General features: G+C 47.4%; 1 protein-coding gene across 1 annotated transcript; it reads right to left on the bottom strand.

The window, feature by feature from the left end:
* Positions 1 to 10,206: 10,206 nt before the first annotated feature.
* LOC117999831 (immunoglobulin iota chain-like) lies at positions 10,207 to 12,075 on the bottom strand. The gene is made up of 2 exons (XM_034989217.1): positions 11,145 to 12,075; positions 10,207 to 11,059 (listed from the first exon to the last, which is right to left on the bottom strand). The coding sequence occupies exons 1-2, from the start codon at positions 11,188 to 11,190 to the stop codon at positions 10,653 to 10,655; spliced, it is 453 nt and encodes a 150-aa protein (XP_034845108.1). The 5' UTR covers positions 11,191 to 12,075; the 3' UTR covers positions 10,207 to 10,652.
* Between the last annotated feature and the right edge of the window lie 770 nt (positions 12,076 to 12,845).

Genomic DNA, 12,845 nt, shown 5'->3' with positions numbered 1-12,845 from the left:
CTAGAATGTTTCCCAGGAGTCCCCAGTGGGATTAAACTCCAGTTGCCCAAGAGTGGTAACTTGTTTTCCTGCCATCCTTCCCTTCCTTATCCATGTTTCGTAGGATCGCCTCCTAAATAAGCTACTTGCATTTGATTCGGGATCTGATTCTTGTGAAACCCTAAGTAGATGATTGTGTTATAGGTGGTCATAAGGAGCAAATCTTCAGAGTGAAATTCTGGAATTGGATAGCTCACCAGCCAAATAGAAGTAAGGACTCTAGCATGCTCAGTTCCCCAAGTAATAAGACATTTACCTAATAAGACCTTCGCGTGTGGTGGATCTGCAAGTTCAGATGGAAGGGGTTGCATTGACTAATGCAGTATCTCCAACATTTGAGCAAAATGGCGGAAATGATCACTAAAAAACAGTGGAGTGGGTTGGTTGTTGCTAAATGCCAACAGCACCAGAAGAAAATGGTGGGCTCAGGACAGCCAACTGATGTGGGAGACAGATGGCTTCTAGGCTGTGCTTAGAGACCTTTGTAACCTGTGGGCAGAGGGAAGGTCAAGATCTGTGGGCAGAGTGTAATGGAGAAACAAGTCAACAGATTTCACAGCCCCAGCGTCTCTGACACCAAAGTCAGGCTGTGATAGGGAAGGCATGGGACCTGGGACTTGGCATGGGCACATCTAGCTGCATATACTTAACCGGTAACTCTGATTCCCTAAAACCTCTGGGCCAAGAGGCTTCCTCCTTGCTACAGGTCTGGAGCTTCCAACTTTTATCTGGAGACATTGCGGAGACCTCACCCGCAGGCTGGTTCAGGATTATGCTTGCCTTACTCAAGAAATGTCCTACATCCCATCATTTCTTTTGGACTAATAAGAAACCTCAAGTCTCAAAATGACCTGACATGAGTACTATCTCTGGATGACAGGAGGAATGACCAAAAAGGACCTAGGAGTTCATGCCTAGATGTGTCTTGAGGTTGTTGGATCAAGAGAAGGGTAAAAAGGTAGATGGGGAGAGTTTATTGATCCTGGTGCAGTCCCCTCATGATTAAGGCACCTAGGGTCTGGTCCTAATGGGATGGTGATTGAAACTTGGATAAATGGGACCTTACTGTCAAAAAGATGGGGATGCTGGAACTTCCTCAACCTTGAGGAACAGGGTCAAAATGATCAGAGAGAGGTGTTCATGCTATACTGGGCTTATTATAAAGGACCAGAGAAACACCAGTGGACTGTTTTCCAGAGGGCTCAGATGACACTCCCTTCCTGAAATGAAGCTGATGGGAGGCGCTGCCACTCTGGAGACGCTCAGTTGTGGCTGTCTTCCACAGGCTGGGGCTCGTGGTGGGCATGCTGCCATGGAATTGGACTAGTCTGTTTCAATGAGTATGGCAGGAGCCCCAGTGACAGCACCAAAGCACAGAGACCAGGTGGAAGTACTTACTGGGAAGGGAGTGTGGTGGCCTCATGCAAGTGCCCCTTCTGGATCTCCTTCCAGAGCTCCTGGGGGGAGGGCTGAGAGAAGACAATTGAATGACAGCCCTCAGCTGCTTCATCCAGGCCGTCCCCATCACTTTACTGGCCGAGTTACAAGTGATGGACCACTCCTCCCCACGTGGACACCCCTAATGGATAACTTTTGCCTGGGGACTCCCCATCAGTGTGGATAAGATTTTCCTAGAACTGCAACCTAAGACTCTTCTTCACCATTCCTTCTTTCCGTTTCTCCTTTCCCAGGTCTCAGACCAGTAGTATGGTCTGAGGGCTATCCCTACCGATTCCTGCCCCTTCCCCCTTACAGCTATTTGCCCTAAAAACTCTTGTGCATATCCAGTCCCAGCTTGGTGTTTAACCCTCAGAAGATTCAAACTGACACAGGCAGAAAAGTTGAGATGGCAACCAAGAGACTCTGGTCCACAGGGACATGTGGAAATGATTAATCTACCACGGTGCACCAAGGTATCAGATGTAGGGGCAGTCACATATGGGTTGACTAGTGATCGCAAGTGGGTGAGTCATACTAGTGATTCAGCCACACCAGTGAAGAGTCACGAGTCCTTCCCAGTTTCCAGATATAAGCTATTCCCAGATCCAGAACAAATCAATAGGAAAGCCAGGTGTACTTGAGGGAGGACCTTACGATATTTCAGAAATCCTTCCCCAAGGGGACCCTCCCATTATTTACCCAATAACTGACAGGAAATGGGAATATCCAGACACTTTTGGGAGCTGTTGACACAGCCTCTGAGGTGATAGAGAAGGCAGGGCAACAAAAATGCCATCCTGTTCGTTTGCAGGTAACTATAATACAGAGGACTGGTGATTAATGGATTCCTCTCCCATGTCAGTTTCACACTGTGTCCAATGGATCTGCAAAACTGGCTGGTGATCATTTCCTGTTTCTGGACATATAATTTGTATGGACATACTTAGCTGGTAGAATCCTCATGTTCATTCATGACCTGTGGAGTAGGAGCCATTATGATGGAAAGGGCCAAATTCAAGCTCCTGAAATCCTGCCTCACCCTCACAAAGCCAATGTAAGTCATCAAAAAACAATGTGGGGGCACCCGGGTGGCTCAGTCAGTTGGGTGTCCAACTCTTGGTTTCGGCTCAGGTCGTGATCTCGGGGTTGTGGGGTTGAGCCCTGTGTGGGGCTCTGGGCTCGTTACAGAGACTGCTTGAGATTCTCTGTCTCTCCTTCTCCATCTGCCCCTCCCCCTGCTCTCTCGCTCTCTCTCTCAAATAAATAAATAAAAATAAAATCTTTCTTTTTTTTTTAAGATTTTATTTATTTATTTGAGAGAGAGAGCAAGAGAGGGAACACAAGTAGGAGGAGTGGGAGAGGGAGAAGCAGGCTTCCTGCCGAGCATGGAGCCCGATGCGGGGCTTGATCCCAGGACCCTGGGATCATGACCCGAGCCGAAGGCAGTCACTTAACCAACTGAGCCACCCAGGCACCCCCAAAATAAAATCTTTCTTAAAAACAAACAACAACAACAACAAAAACCAATATGGCACTCTAGGTGGAATTGCAAAATGTGTTCCCAACCCCAAAACTTTAAGTAGATACAGGGATCCCCATCTTTTAAATCACTCATCTGGTCCCTGAAAATTCTACTTAGATTAGGGCTGAGAATGGTGGTAAACTTAATCAAGTGGCAACCCTAGTTATTCCAGATGTGGTATATACCAGGACAGATCAACGTGGCACTTAGTATGTGAAAATTTTTTTTTTACATCTGGCATACTGAGATATAATTTAGATATATGAAAATGCATCCTCTTTAGTGTATAGTTCAGAGTTTGAATAAATGCATTCAGTCTTGTAGCCACCACCGCAATCAAAATATAGAATAGTTCCATAACCCCTAAAAACCCGTCATGCTCCTTTGTCATCACCCCATCCCTCCACCTGCAACCCCTAGCAATCAACTGGTCTCTCTTTTTTTAATCCCCATAGTTTTGCATTTTTAGAGTGTCATGTAAATGGAATCATACAATATGTAGCCTTTTTGAAATTGGTTTCTTTCACATAGCCTACTGCCCTTGAGACCATCCATGTCTTGCATATATCAGCGGTCATTCATTCCTTTGTGTGGCTGAGTTATTATTCCACTGTATGAATGTTCCAGTTTGTTTATCCATTCACCAATCAAAGGACAGGTCTGTTAGCAGTTTTTGGTGATTATGAATAAAGCCACTATAAACATTTGTGTAAAGATATGTCTTCTTTTCCCTTGGGTAGATATCTAAGAGTGAGATTGTTGAGTCATAAGTAAGTGTACATTTAACTTTATATGAAACTGCCAAACTGTTTTCTAAAATAGCTGTATCGTCATGCAATGCCTTTAGTAATGTATGAGTGTTCTAGTTGCTCCACATGCTTTAAGCATTTAGCATTGTTAGATTTTTTTTTAAAGATTTTATTTATTTATTTTGAGAGAGAGAGAATGAGAGAGAACTCATGAGAGGGGATAGGGTCAGAGGACAAAGCAGACTCCCTGCCGAGCAGGGAGCCCGATGCGGGACTCGATCCAGGGACCCCAGGATCATGACCTGAGCCGAAGGCAGTCGCTTAACCAACTGAGCCACCCAGGAGCCCCTAGCATTGTTAGATTTTTTATTTTAGCTATTCTAATAGATGTCTAGTGTTATCTTGTTGTGAATTTAATTTGTTGGTTTTGGTTTTGTTTTGTTTTAAGTAGGCTCCATACCCTACATGGAGTCCAACGCAGGGCTTGAACTCTCAATCCTATGATCAAGACCTGAGCTGAGATCAAGGGTCAGACGCTTAACTGACGGAGCCACCCAGGTGCCCTTAATTTGTGGTTCTAATTCCTTAATGATTGACAATATTGAGTATCTTTTCATGTACTTACTTGCCTTCTCTATATCTTTGTTAGTGAAGTATCTGTTCAAAACATTTCCCTTATTAAAATTGAGTGGATTGTTTTCTCATTATTGAGTTTTGAGAGTTCTTTATGTATTCTAGATACAAGCCCTTTATCAGGTATATATTTCGCAAATATCTTCTCCCAGGCTGTGGCTTGTATTTGAATTTTCTCACCAGTGTTGTTGTTTTTTTTTTTTTAAGATTTTATTTATTTATTTGACAGAGAGATAGAGAGAGCACAAGTAGGCAGAGAGGCAGGCAGAGGGAGAGGGAGAAGCAGACTCTCCACTGAGCAGGGAGCCCGACGCGGGGCTCGATCCCAGGACCCCAGGATCATGACCTGAGCCGAAGGCAGCCGCTTAACCGACTGAGCCACCCAGGCGCCCCTCACCAGTGTCTTTTGAAGAGCTGACATTTTTTCATTTTTATGAAGTTATCAACCTGTTATTTTATGGACAGACAGTACTTTTGTTGTTATATCTAAGAAATCTTTGCCTAACTTGAAGTCACAAAGATTTTCTACTAGAAGTTTTATAGTTTTAGGATTTCTATTTAGGGCTATGGGATATTTTGAAATAATTTTTGGATATGATACTACCCAAATGTTTGTTAATGAGAGAATGGTTATACAAATGTGGTAATCCATTCCATGGAATATTGTGCAGCCATAAAAGAGAATGAACTATTGATACATGCAGCAAATTGGGTGAACTTCAAGGGAATTATGCTGAATGGAAAAAGCCAGCCTCAAAAGGTTACCTACTATATGATTCTATTTCTAGGACCCTCTCGAAAGGAGGATTAAAGAGATGGAGAACAGGGACGCCTGGGTGGCTCAGTCAGTTAAGCGGCTGCCTTCGGCCCAGGTCATGATCCCAGGGTCCTGGGATCGAGTCCCATATCGGGCTCCTTGCTCAGTAGGGAACCTGCTTCTCCCTCTCTCTCCCTCTGCTTGTGCTCTGTCAAATAAATAAAATCTTTAAAAAAAAAAAAAAGAGATGGAGAACAGATTAATGCTTGCAAGGGTTGGGGATGGGAGGGATGAGGGGATGGATGTGACTATAAGGGAGTAGGATGAAGGAGCCTTGTGGTGATGGTAGAGCTAAATATCTTTTTTTTTTTTAAAGATTTTATTTATTTATTTGAGAGAGAGAATGAGAGACAGAGAGCATGAGAGGGAGGAGAGTCAGAGGGAGAAGCAGACTCCCCACTGAGCGGGGAGCCCGATGCGGGACTCGATCCTGGGACTCCAGGATCATGACCTGAGCCGAAGGCAGTGGCTTAACCAACTGAGCCACCCAGGCGCCCCGGTAGAGCTAAATATCTTGACTGGTGGTGATCGTGCCAAGATATACATGTGATTACATTGGCGCGCACACACAACACACACACATTCACAAATGAGTGCAGGTAGAATTGGAGAAAATGGAGTAAGCTCTGGATGATACCAATGTCAATTTCCTGGTATTGATACTGTACTGTAATTACGCAAGATGCTAACATTGGAGGAAGTTGGAGAAAATGTGCATGGAACATCCTTGTACATTACTTTGCAACTTCATGGAAATCTGTAATTATTTCAAAATTAAAAGTTTGGAAAAATTCAGTTGCAGTTTTTTGACACGTTCTCCTAAAAAGCCACAATATCATGATCCCATCTAAGAAAATTATTATAATCCCATAATAGCTAATATCTGCTTCACAATCAAATTTCCACAATGGTCCACAAGATGGCTGCTATTTATAGTGACTATTTTTTGTTTGGTTTGGTCTTCAGAGAAGATCTAATCTCAGTTCCTGTATTCTAGTTACTTGTTAGATCTCTTTGGACTCTTTTCATCTGTAAGTGTCTACACCTTTTCTTTCTTGATACTCACCAAGCCAATTTTCTTTTCTAGCGTTCCACAGTCTGGGTTTGTCTGGCTGTTTTCCAGGGGCCCCTGTATTTCCTGAGAACTGGCAGTAAAGGCTGGAAGCTTGAGTTTCTTCAGGTGCAATGTTTCCAGCTCCCTGGGCATAGAGTGCTTCCTGTTATGCCCTCCTGACAGGACCGGTGTTGGGTCATCCCACTAAGAGAGCAGCCAGGATTGAGCGCCACATGGAGAGTGACAGCCAACTTTCTCTAGTGGAAATGTCTGTGTTCCCTTTGTGACTAGAATATGTGGGGTGACACGCACGCTCTGTGTCCCGGTAACCAAACACCCAATGGTTTTGGCTCCCATTTATGGTCCTTGCCTTAATCATTACAATGATCACATTAAGGGTTGCAAAAGAATGATTTTCTCATCGCAGGGGTCTTTCTCCATGTGTGAGACCCACTTCTCTATTCAGTGTGTTCTAAATCATCATCCCCTTGAGAAGTAGTCGGAATGAAAATTTGCCCACATTTTTTAAATACCAAAAATAAAATTAAATGTACTGTTTTTGACACCTCCACATGTTCCTGATTACAGACCAATCTGAATGCGCTTGTACTGGTCAAAGACAGAAAAACTTCTAATAATTGCAATGGATTTAAACACCTCAAATATGCTTATACTCATGGGCTTATCATGACACTAGCAAATCAAAGTTGGATGAAGCTGGCACACTGACTTGTTATTTTGATAGTTGGTAAATAAGAGGAAAAAAAAATCAAACATTTATCTTGCCTTTATCTTACACATAGTTCCTCAGCGGACTGAATCACTGATGAGGGCAAGTTTTCTTACCAAAGCGAAGGAGGAATGCAGGAATGAGGACATCTCCAGCTTGCATCCAGTAACAAAGGAATGGATTAGGGCATTGTGCTTACGTCACAAAAACACAACTTAGAATGAAATGCAAGGGCCCCCCATGTCCTAATGGGTGACCTCATGTTAATTCCACCACCCTTGTTATGTGGGGCCACCTCCCCCAGCTCATCTTGCCAAACCGTGTCACAGCCATACAGAGCTGGCCTTCTGTATGCTCCGAGAGCCCCCTTGCATTTTCACTCTATCTGATTGGCATGCTCCATCCCCCAAGACCCCTGGGTCTTCCTCAGATGTCAGAGGTCTCAGATCAGAATGTTGGGCCCGCTGTCTTCAGTACCACTGGTGCCATATCCAAGCCCACTGGGTTCTGTGTTTCTGTGTCAAATTTGGGATCTGTGTCAAGCATTTCTGTGCATAGACCACAGTTCTTAGCACCCCAGGTTCTTGTCTTGTGTCACAGCTGGGAGCGTTGTAGATGCTTAGATGTGGCAGGGGGTCAGGGAGCTCTTTGCCAGATCCCAACAATCTGGGAACTCCACCCTCTCTGGCATCTCTCTCCTCTGTTACTGATTCAGAAAGTTCCCCAAATGTTCCCTTCCTTGCATTGGCCTATTTTGACCTTTTCCTTCCCACACACTCCCGGGTGCTATATATAATCACCAGCTTCAAATGCAAGGCACCAGAGGAGTGTGTGTGTGTGTGTGTGTGTGTGTGTGTGTGTGAGAGAGAGAGAGAGAGACAGACAGACAGACAGACAGCCCGACAGAATGTGGCCAGTCACTGATGTGACATGGTTTCCCTTCTTAGGGAATCACAATGACCCCAGCCATCTCAGGGAATCCTAGAATGGCAGGGTCTTTGGAACTCAAGAAGTCATTCAGTCATGTGATCAATTGCTCATTCATCTATTCGTTCAACTCTGTCAGCACCTTGTGTTTATCAGACACATCAAATGAGTAGAATGGATCTTGCCCACCAAGAATTTGCAGATTAGTAAAGGAGAGAGACTTGCAAAATAAATTTAGATCTGTATGGTAGGTGCTTAGTTAGGAAAACACAATGTTTACACACAGAAGGAAGCTGGTAACTGCGTAAAGAGGTCAGGGAAATCTTGCAAAGGAGTGAGATTTGAGATTGTTGTGGAACCCTGAGTTGGGAAGCCAGCTGGAGGACACTGTAAAGGGACAGAAAGTCCTGTCTGCAAATGAACGGCTTGGAAAAAGAGTTGGAGGCAACCGAGGGAATGAGGTGTTGGATCAGTTGCAGATGCTTAATGCGGCAGAAACACTTAGGGGGAGCTGTATAAGACATGGGACTTGGAACCAAATCTGGGCCAGCCTCCAAAGGCTGCGTCATGTTAAGGAGTCTGAATTTTTCCCTTCAATCTGTACTGTCCTGCTCAAGCCACAGGCAGCTGTTAGTCACTCGGAATGTGGCTGGTCCAAATTGAGATGAGCCACGAGTATAAAATACACACTGGATTTTGAAGATTTCATATGGAAAAAAAAGTTTAAAATCATCATAGCTAATTTTTATATTGACTGCATTCTGAAATGATAACATTTGGGATGTGTTGGCTTAAATAAAATGCACCATTAAAAATCATTTCACTTGTTTCTTTTTACCTTTTTAAAAAAATGTAGCCAACAGAAAGTTAAAAACTATAGATGTGGTTTTTTTTTTTTTAAGATTTTATTTATTTATTTGAGAGAGAGAATGAGATAGAGCATGAGGGGGGAGGGTCAGAGGGAGAAGCAGACTCCCTGCTGACAGCAGGGAGCCCGATGCGGGACTCGATGCTGGGACTCCACGATCATGACCTGAGCCGAAGGCAGTCGCTTAGCCAACTGAGCCACCCAGGCGCCCTAGTTGTGGTTTGCATGGGTGACTTCGAAGGTGGGAGACAATCAAAGGTTAGGGAGGGGGAGTGCAGGCAAGGCTGAATCTGGGAGTAATGAGGAGGCGGAACGGAGGGCACAGGCTGCAGCAGTGGAGACAGGCAGGAAGCCAGATAATGGTCAAGGTGAGAAATGACTCAGGCTAAAGGGAAGGACTTGACAAAGAGGCAGTCCAGGCCTGGTGACTGATGAGAAAATAATATAATAATAAGAACGCAGTGCATTTGAGGAAGTAGAAGCTCAGAGGGCACTTAGAACAAGGCACGAGCTGAGACCATTGTTTTACACCCGTGAAAGGTCCAGTACTGACATGCGCCCACCTCTCTGGAGGACCCCTTGGGAAATGGATGTTCTCAGCCAAGTTTGGGATCACAGGACAGATAACCTGCCTGGCATCTCTCTGAGTATGCGGCATGTCCCCCCTAGGTTCTTATGTACGGGGGGTCCCTTTCTGCAGGGCACGTCCTGACCCACCACCTAGGGGCTCAGGGTGCTGCACAATGGGTCAGGGCTGCAGACACCCACTGTTTCCTCTTCACCCAATAAGCCCGTTAGCAAGGCTACGCCCCCCGCCTCCAGGTTTTTCCATGGGTCTAGAGGTTTCCATGGAGTTATCAGGCAGGAGGAATCAAGGTTGACCTTGATCGCCCCACCAGGCGTGGCTTGATTGAAACCCAGCGGCAGGGGGGTTCCTTGGAGCAGGGGTCAGCAAGCTGCGTGCATATCTGGTGCAGCCCTATGTTTCTGTAATAAAGTTAAATAGGAATACAGCCATGCCTACCCGTTTACGTATTGTCTGTGACCGCTGTCACGTTGTTTTAAGGACAGAATTGAGCAGTTGAGACAAAGATCACATGGCTCAAAAAGCCCAAATTATTTACTATATGGCCCTTTATAGAACATATTTACCAGCTCCTGCCACTCTCTTGCCCAGAAGAATCCATGCATTTCTTTCACCTGCATCAATGGTGTTTAATCAAGGTAATTTTGCCACCTTGGGGATGTTTGGCAATGTCTGGAGACATTTTTGGTTGTCATAATTAGGGGCAGGAAGGAGCAGGCATCCTCTGGGTTAGAGGCCAGGGATGCTGCTCAGCAGGACAGCCTCACCACAGAGAACCGTGTTCGAATGTCAGTAGAACCGAGGTGGAGTACCTGCTCTCCACCTATCACTCGGCACCTACAGACCCCCCCAGAGGCTGGTTTACCCTGTAACTCCTGCACAATACAGCCTCCTGTCCTCAACAGGAGTGTCCCCCGGGTGCAGCCCCTGACCCCGTAGGACCTCCCAGAGCAGGGGCTTGGGGTCCAGCAGACCGTGAGCAGCCAGTCTCCTGGGCCCTTTACCCTATGTCGGTTCTTGGGTGCGGCCCACTCCTCCTGACCTTTCACAGAACATCGGGGGCCTCCCCAGTACAATTCAGCACACCAGGCGCACCAAACTCAGCAAAGCAACTGTCCAGGACACAAGCAACTTTAATCCCCCAATCCGGCCTTCGGGGGGGTCTAAGCAAGACTGCCAGACAAGAAAAGCTGAGCCAGGACTCTTCTCCTCAGCCCTGTGAAGCTCATGGCCCAGGCCCTCCTTGCCCACACCCACCTCTCCCTGAGGATGCATGCTCGTCTTTCTTTAGTTCATGGTAAGTGTGTCCTGAGGTGCCTGCGACCCTGGAACAGCAGGCTCCTTTTCTTCCCTCCTTTTCTCCCTCACCTTCTCCATGCCCTGGGCTCCCACAGCACAGTAATACGTAGCCTCATCCTCAGGCTGCAGCTCAGCGATGCTCAAATACCCCGTGTTCTTGGCCACATCTTTGGATCCGGAGAAGCGAGGTGGGATCTTGAAGCCCTGGTTGTTGTCCGAGCGGGAGAAATATCTTAGCACGAATCTGGGAGGGTGGCCGGGCCTCTGCTGGTACCAGTAGATGTTATAAATGCTGACATCATGGTCTCTGCTCAAGGTGCAAGGCAGGTGGATTGTGGTTCCGAGGGACGAGGACATGGACGGTGGCTGGTTCAGCACTGGCTGAGAGCCACAGCCTGGGGACACAGAAGCACATGGGTATTTGGAGCAGAGGAGGGCAGGGGATGGGGCCGGGGGTGGTGAGCTCTGGGGTGTTCTCACCTATGCAGTGGACGAGGAGTGCGAGCAGGACAGGAGTCCAGGACATGGTGTAGACGTGCTGGGCTCTTCTCCCTTGTGCTGTCACGGCTCCTGGGCCCTCTCAGGGCTGGGCCAGCACCCTCCTGTGCCCTCCCAGGGGTGGAGCCATTGCATGCCTGCTTCCTGGCCCCCACCATCCCGAACTTTCTAGAGTTTGCGCGTCGGTTGGGGAACGGTCCCATGGCTGCCTTTGTGGCCCTTGCCTCGGCCCCATGGAAGCGTTTGCGGAGGAAGCACCTGCTGGAAACTCACGGGCCAGTGCCCAGGAGGCCAGCCTGCAAGGTTGGGTCCCTGAGGTAGGGTAACCTCAACGTCCTCCTGAGGGAGCTGAACCCCACAGTAATATGGTTCTTGTCCAAATTTACATGCCTGGTGAACCAGTAGAGAGAACACAACCTCAGGGTGCTGAAAACACCTGCTTTGTGCAGCAGAAAATGCTGGGGCCCTGGGGTGAGTGGGATACTCTGTCCCCTTCCACGCTCCTGCCACTCCCTCCCTCCAAACCCAGCCCCCTTTCCTCCTAGAATGAAGTAGCCGTGACTCACAGCTTCTGAGAAAGAAGCACCACGAGGGACTTTGGGCAGGGGGGCAGGTGCGGCCCAGGGCAGGTGGTGGCAGACGTAGCTCCCCCATCGGGTCCTGCAGGGGCCTGGCCCCAGCTTCCTGACCACTCTCCTCTTCACAAGAGTCTGCCCAGGGAGCGGGTACAGCAGTGTCCCCCTGGTCCTCGGTCCACTCCTTGGCCAGTCCCTGCACCTGCACAGGTTCTGTGTGTCCCATCCCTGCCCCACCTGCGTTTGACCCCATCACCAAGCACGTCCGGGAGGCCTGAGGCCTACTCTCTGCTCCGTGCTGCTCACAAAGCCCTGCAGGTTGTGCGGCCGGAGGCTGTCAGGATGCTCAGATGAAGACTAATGTCCTTACGTTAATCAGGGTTCTCCAGAGAAACAGAACCAATAGGGGATATATATATATATATACACACACACATATATATGAAGAGATTTATTATGAGAAATTGCCTCACTCAAGTATGGAGACTGAGAAGCCCCACGATCTGCCAGACGTCTGCAAGATCGTGCACCCAGCTGTCCACAACCTGCCATCTTGCAGACCCGGGAAAGACAGTGGTGTAACTCAGTCTGAGTCCAAAGGCCTGAGAACCAGGGGAGTCGGTGGTGTGAAGCCCGGTCCAAGGGCAGGAGAAGACCAATGTCCCAGCTCAGCGGGCAGACAGGAGGCAGAAAAGGACCAATTCCGCCTTCCTCCCCCTTTCTGTTCTATTCAGGCCCTCGACGGACTGGAAGATGCCCACCCACATCAGGGACGGCCTCCTGCTTTACTGAGTACACTGGTTCAAATCCTGATCTCACTCAGAGACACCTTCACAGACACACCTAGAAATAACGTTGAGTCTGGGCATCCTTTGACGAGTCCAACTGATACATGAGATCAACCATCACACCTCATCATCCCTTCTCTCCTCATCTCATTCTAGAACTTTCTCACACAGCCATAGAGAAAAGCCCAGGAAGTGAAGTGGGTCCTCAGCTCTTAGGAGGCTCTTTTTTTTTTTTAAGATTTATTTATTTGAGAGAGAGAGTGCACAAGCAGGGGACAGAGGGTGAGGGAGAAGCAGACTCCCCACTGAGCAGGGAGCCC

This window comes from Mirounga leonina, unplaced genomic scaffold (genome assembly GCF_011800145.1).
Source record: "Mirounga leonina isolate KUSES-001 unplaced genomic scaffold, KU_Mleo_1.0 Mir_481, whole genome shotgun sequence".
NCBI classification, from domain to species: domain Eukaryota; kingdom Metazoa; phylum Chordata; class Mammalia; order Carnivora; family Phocidae; genus Mirounga; species Mirounga leonina.
Note: the sequence above shows the minus strand (reverse complement) of the source record. Positions and strands in the feature narration are given on the sequence as shown.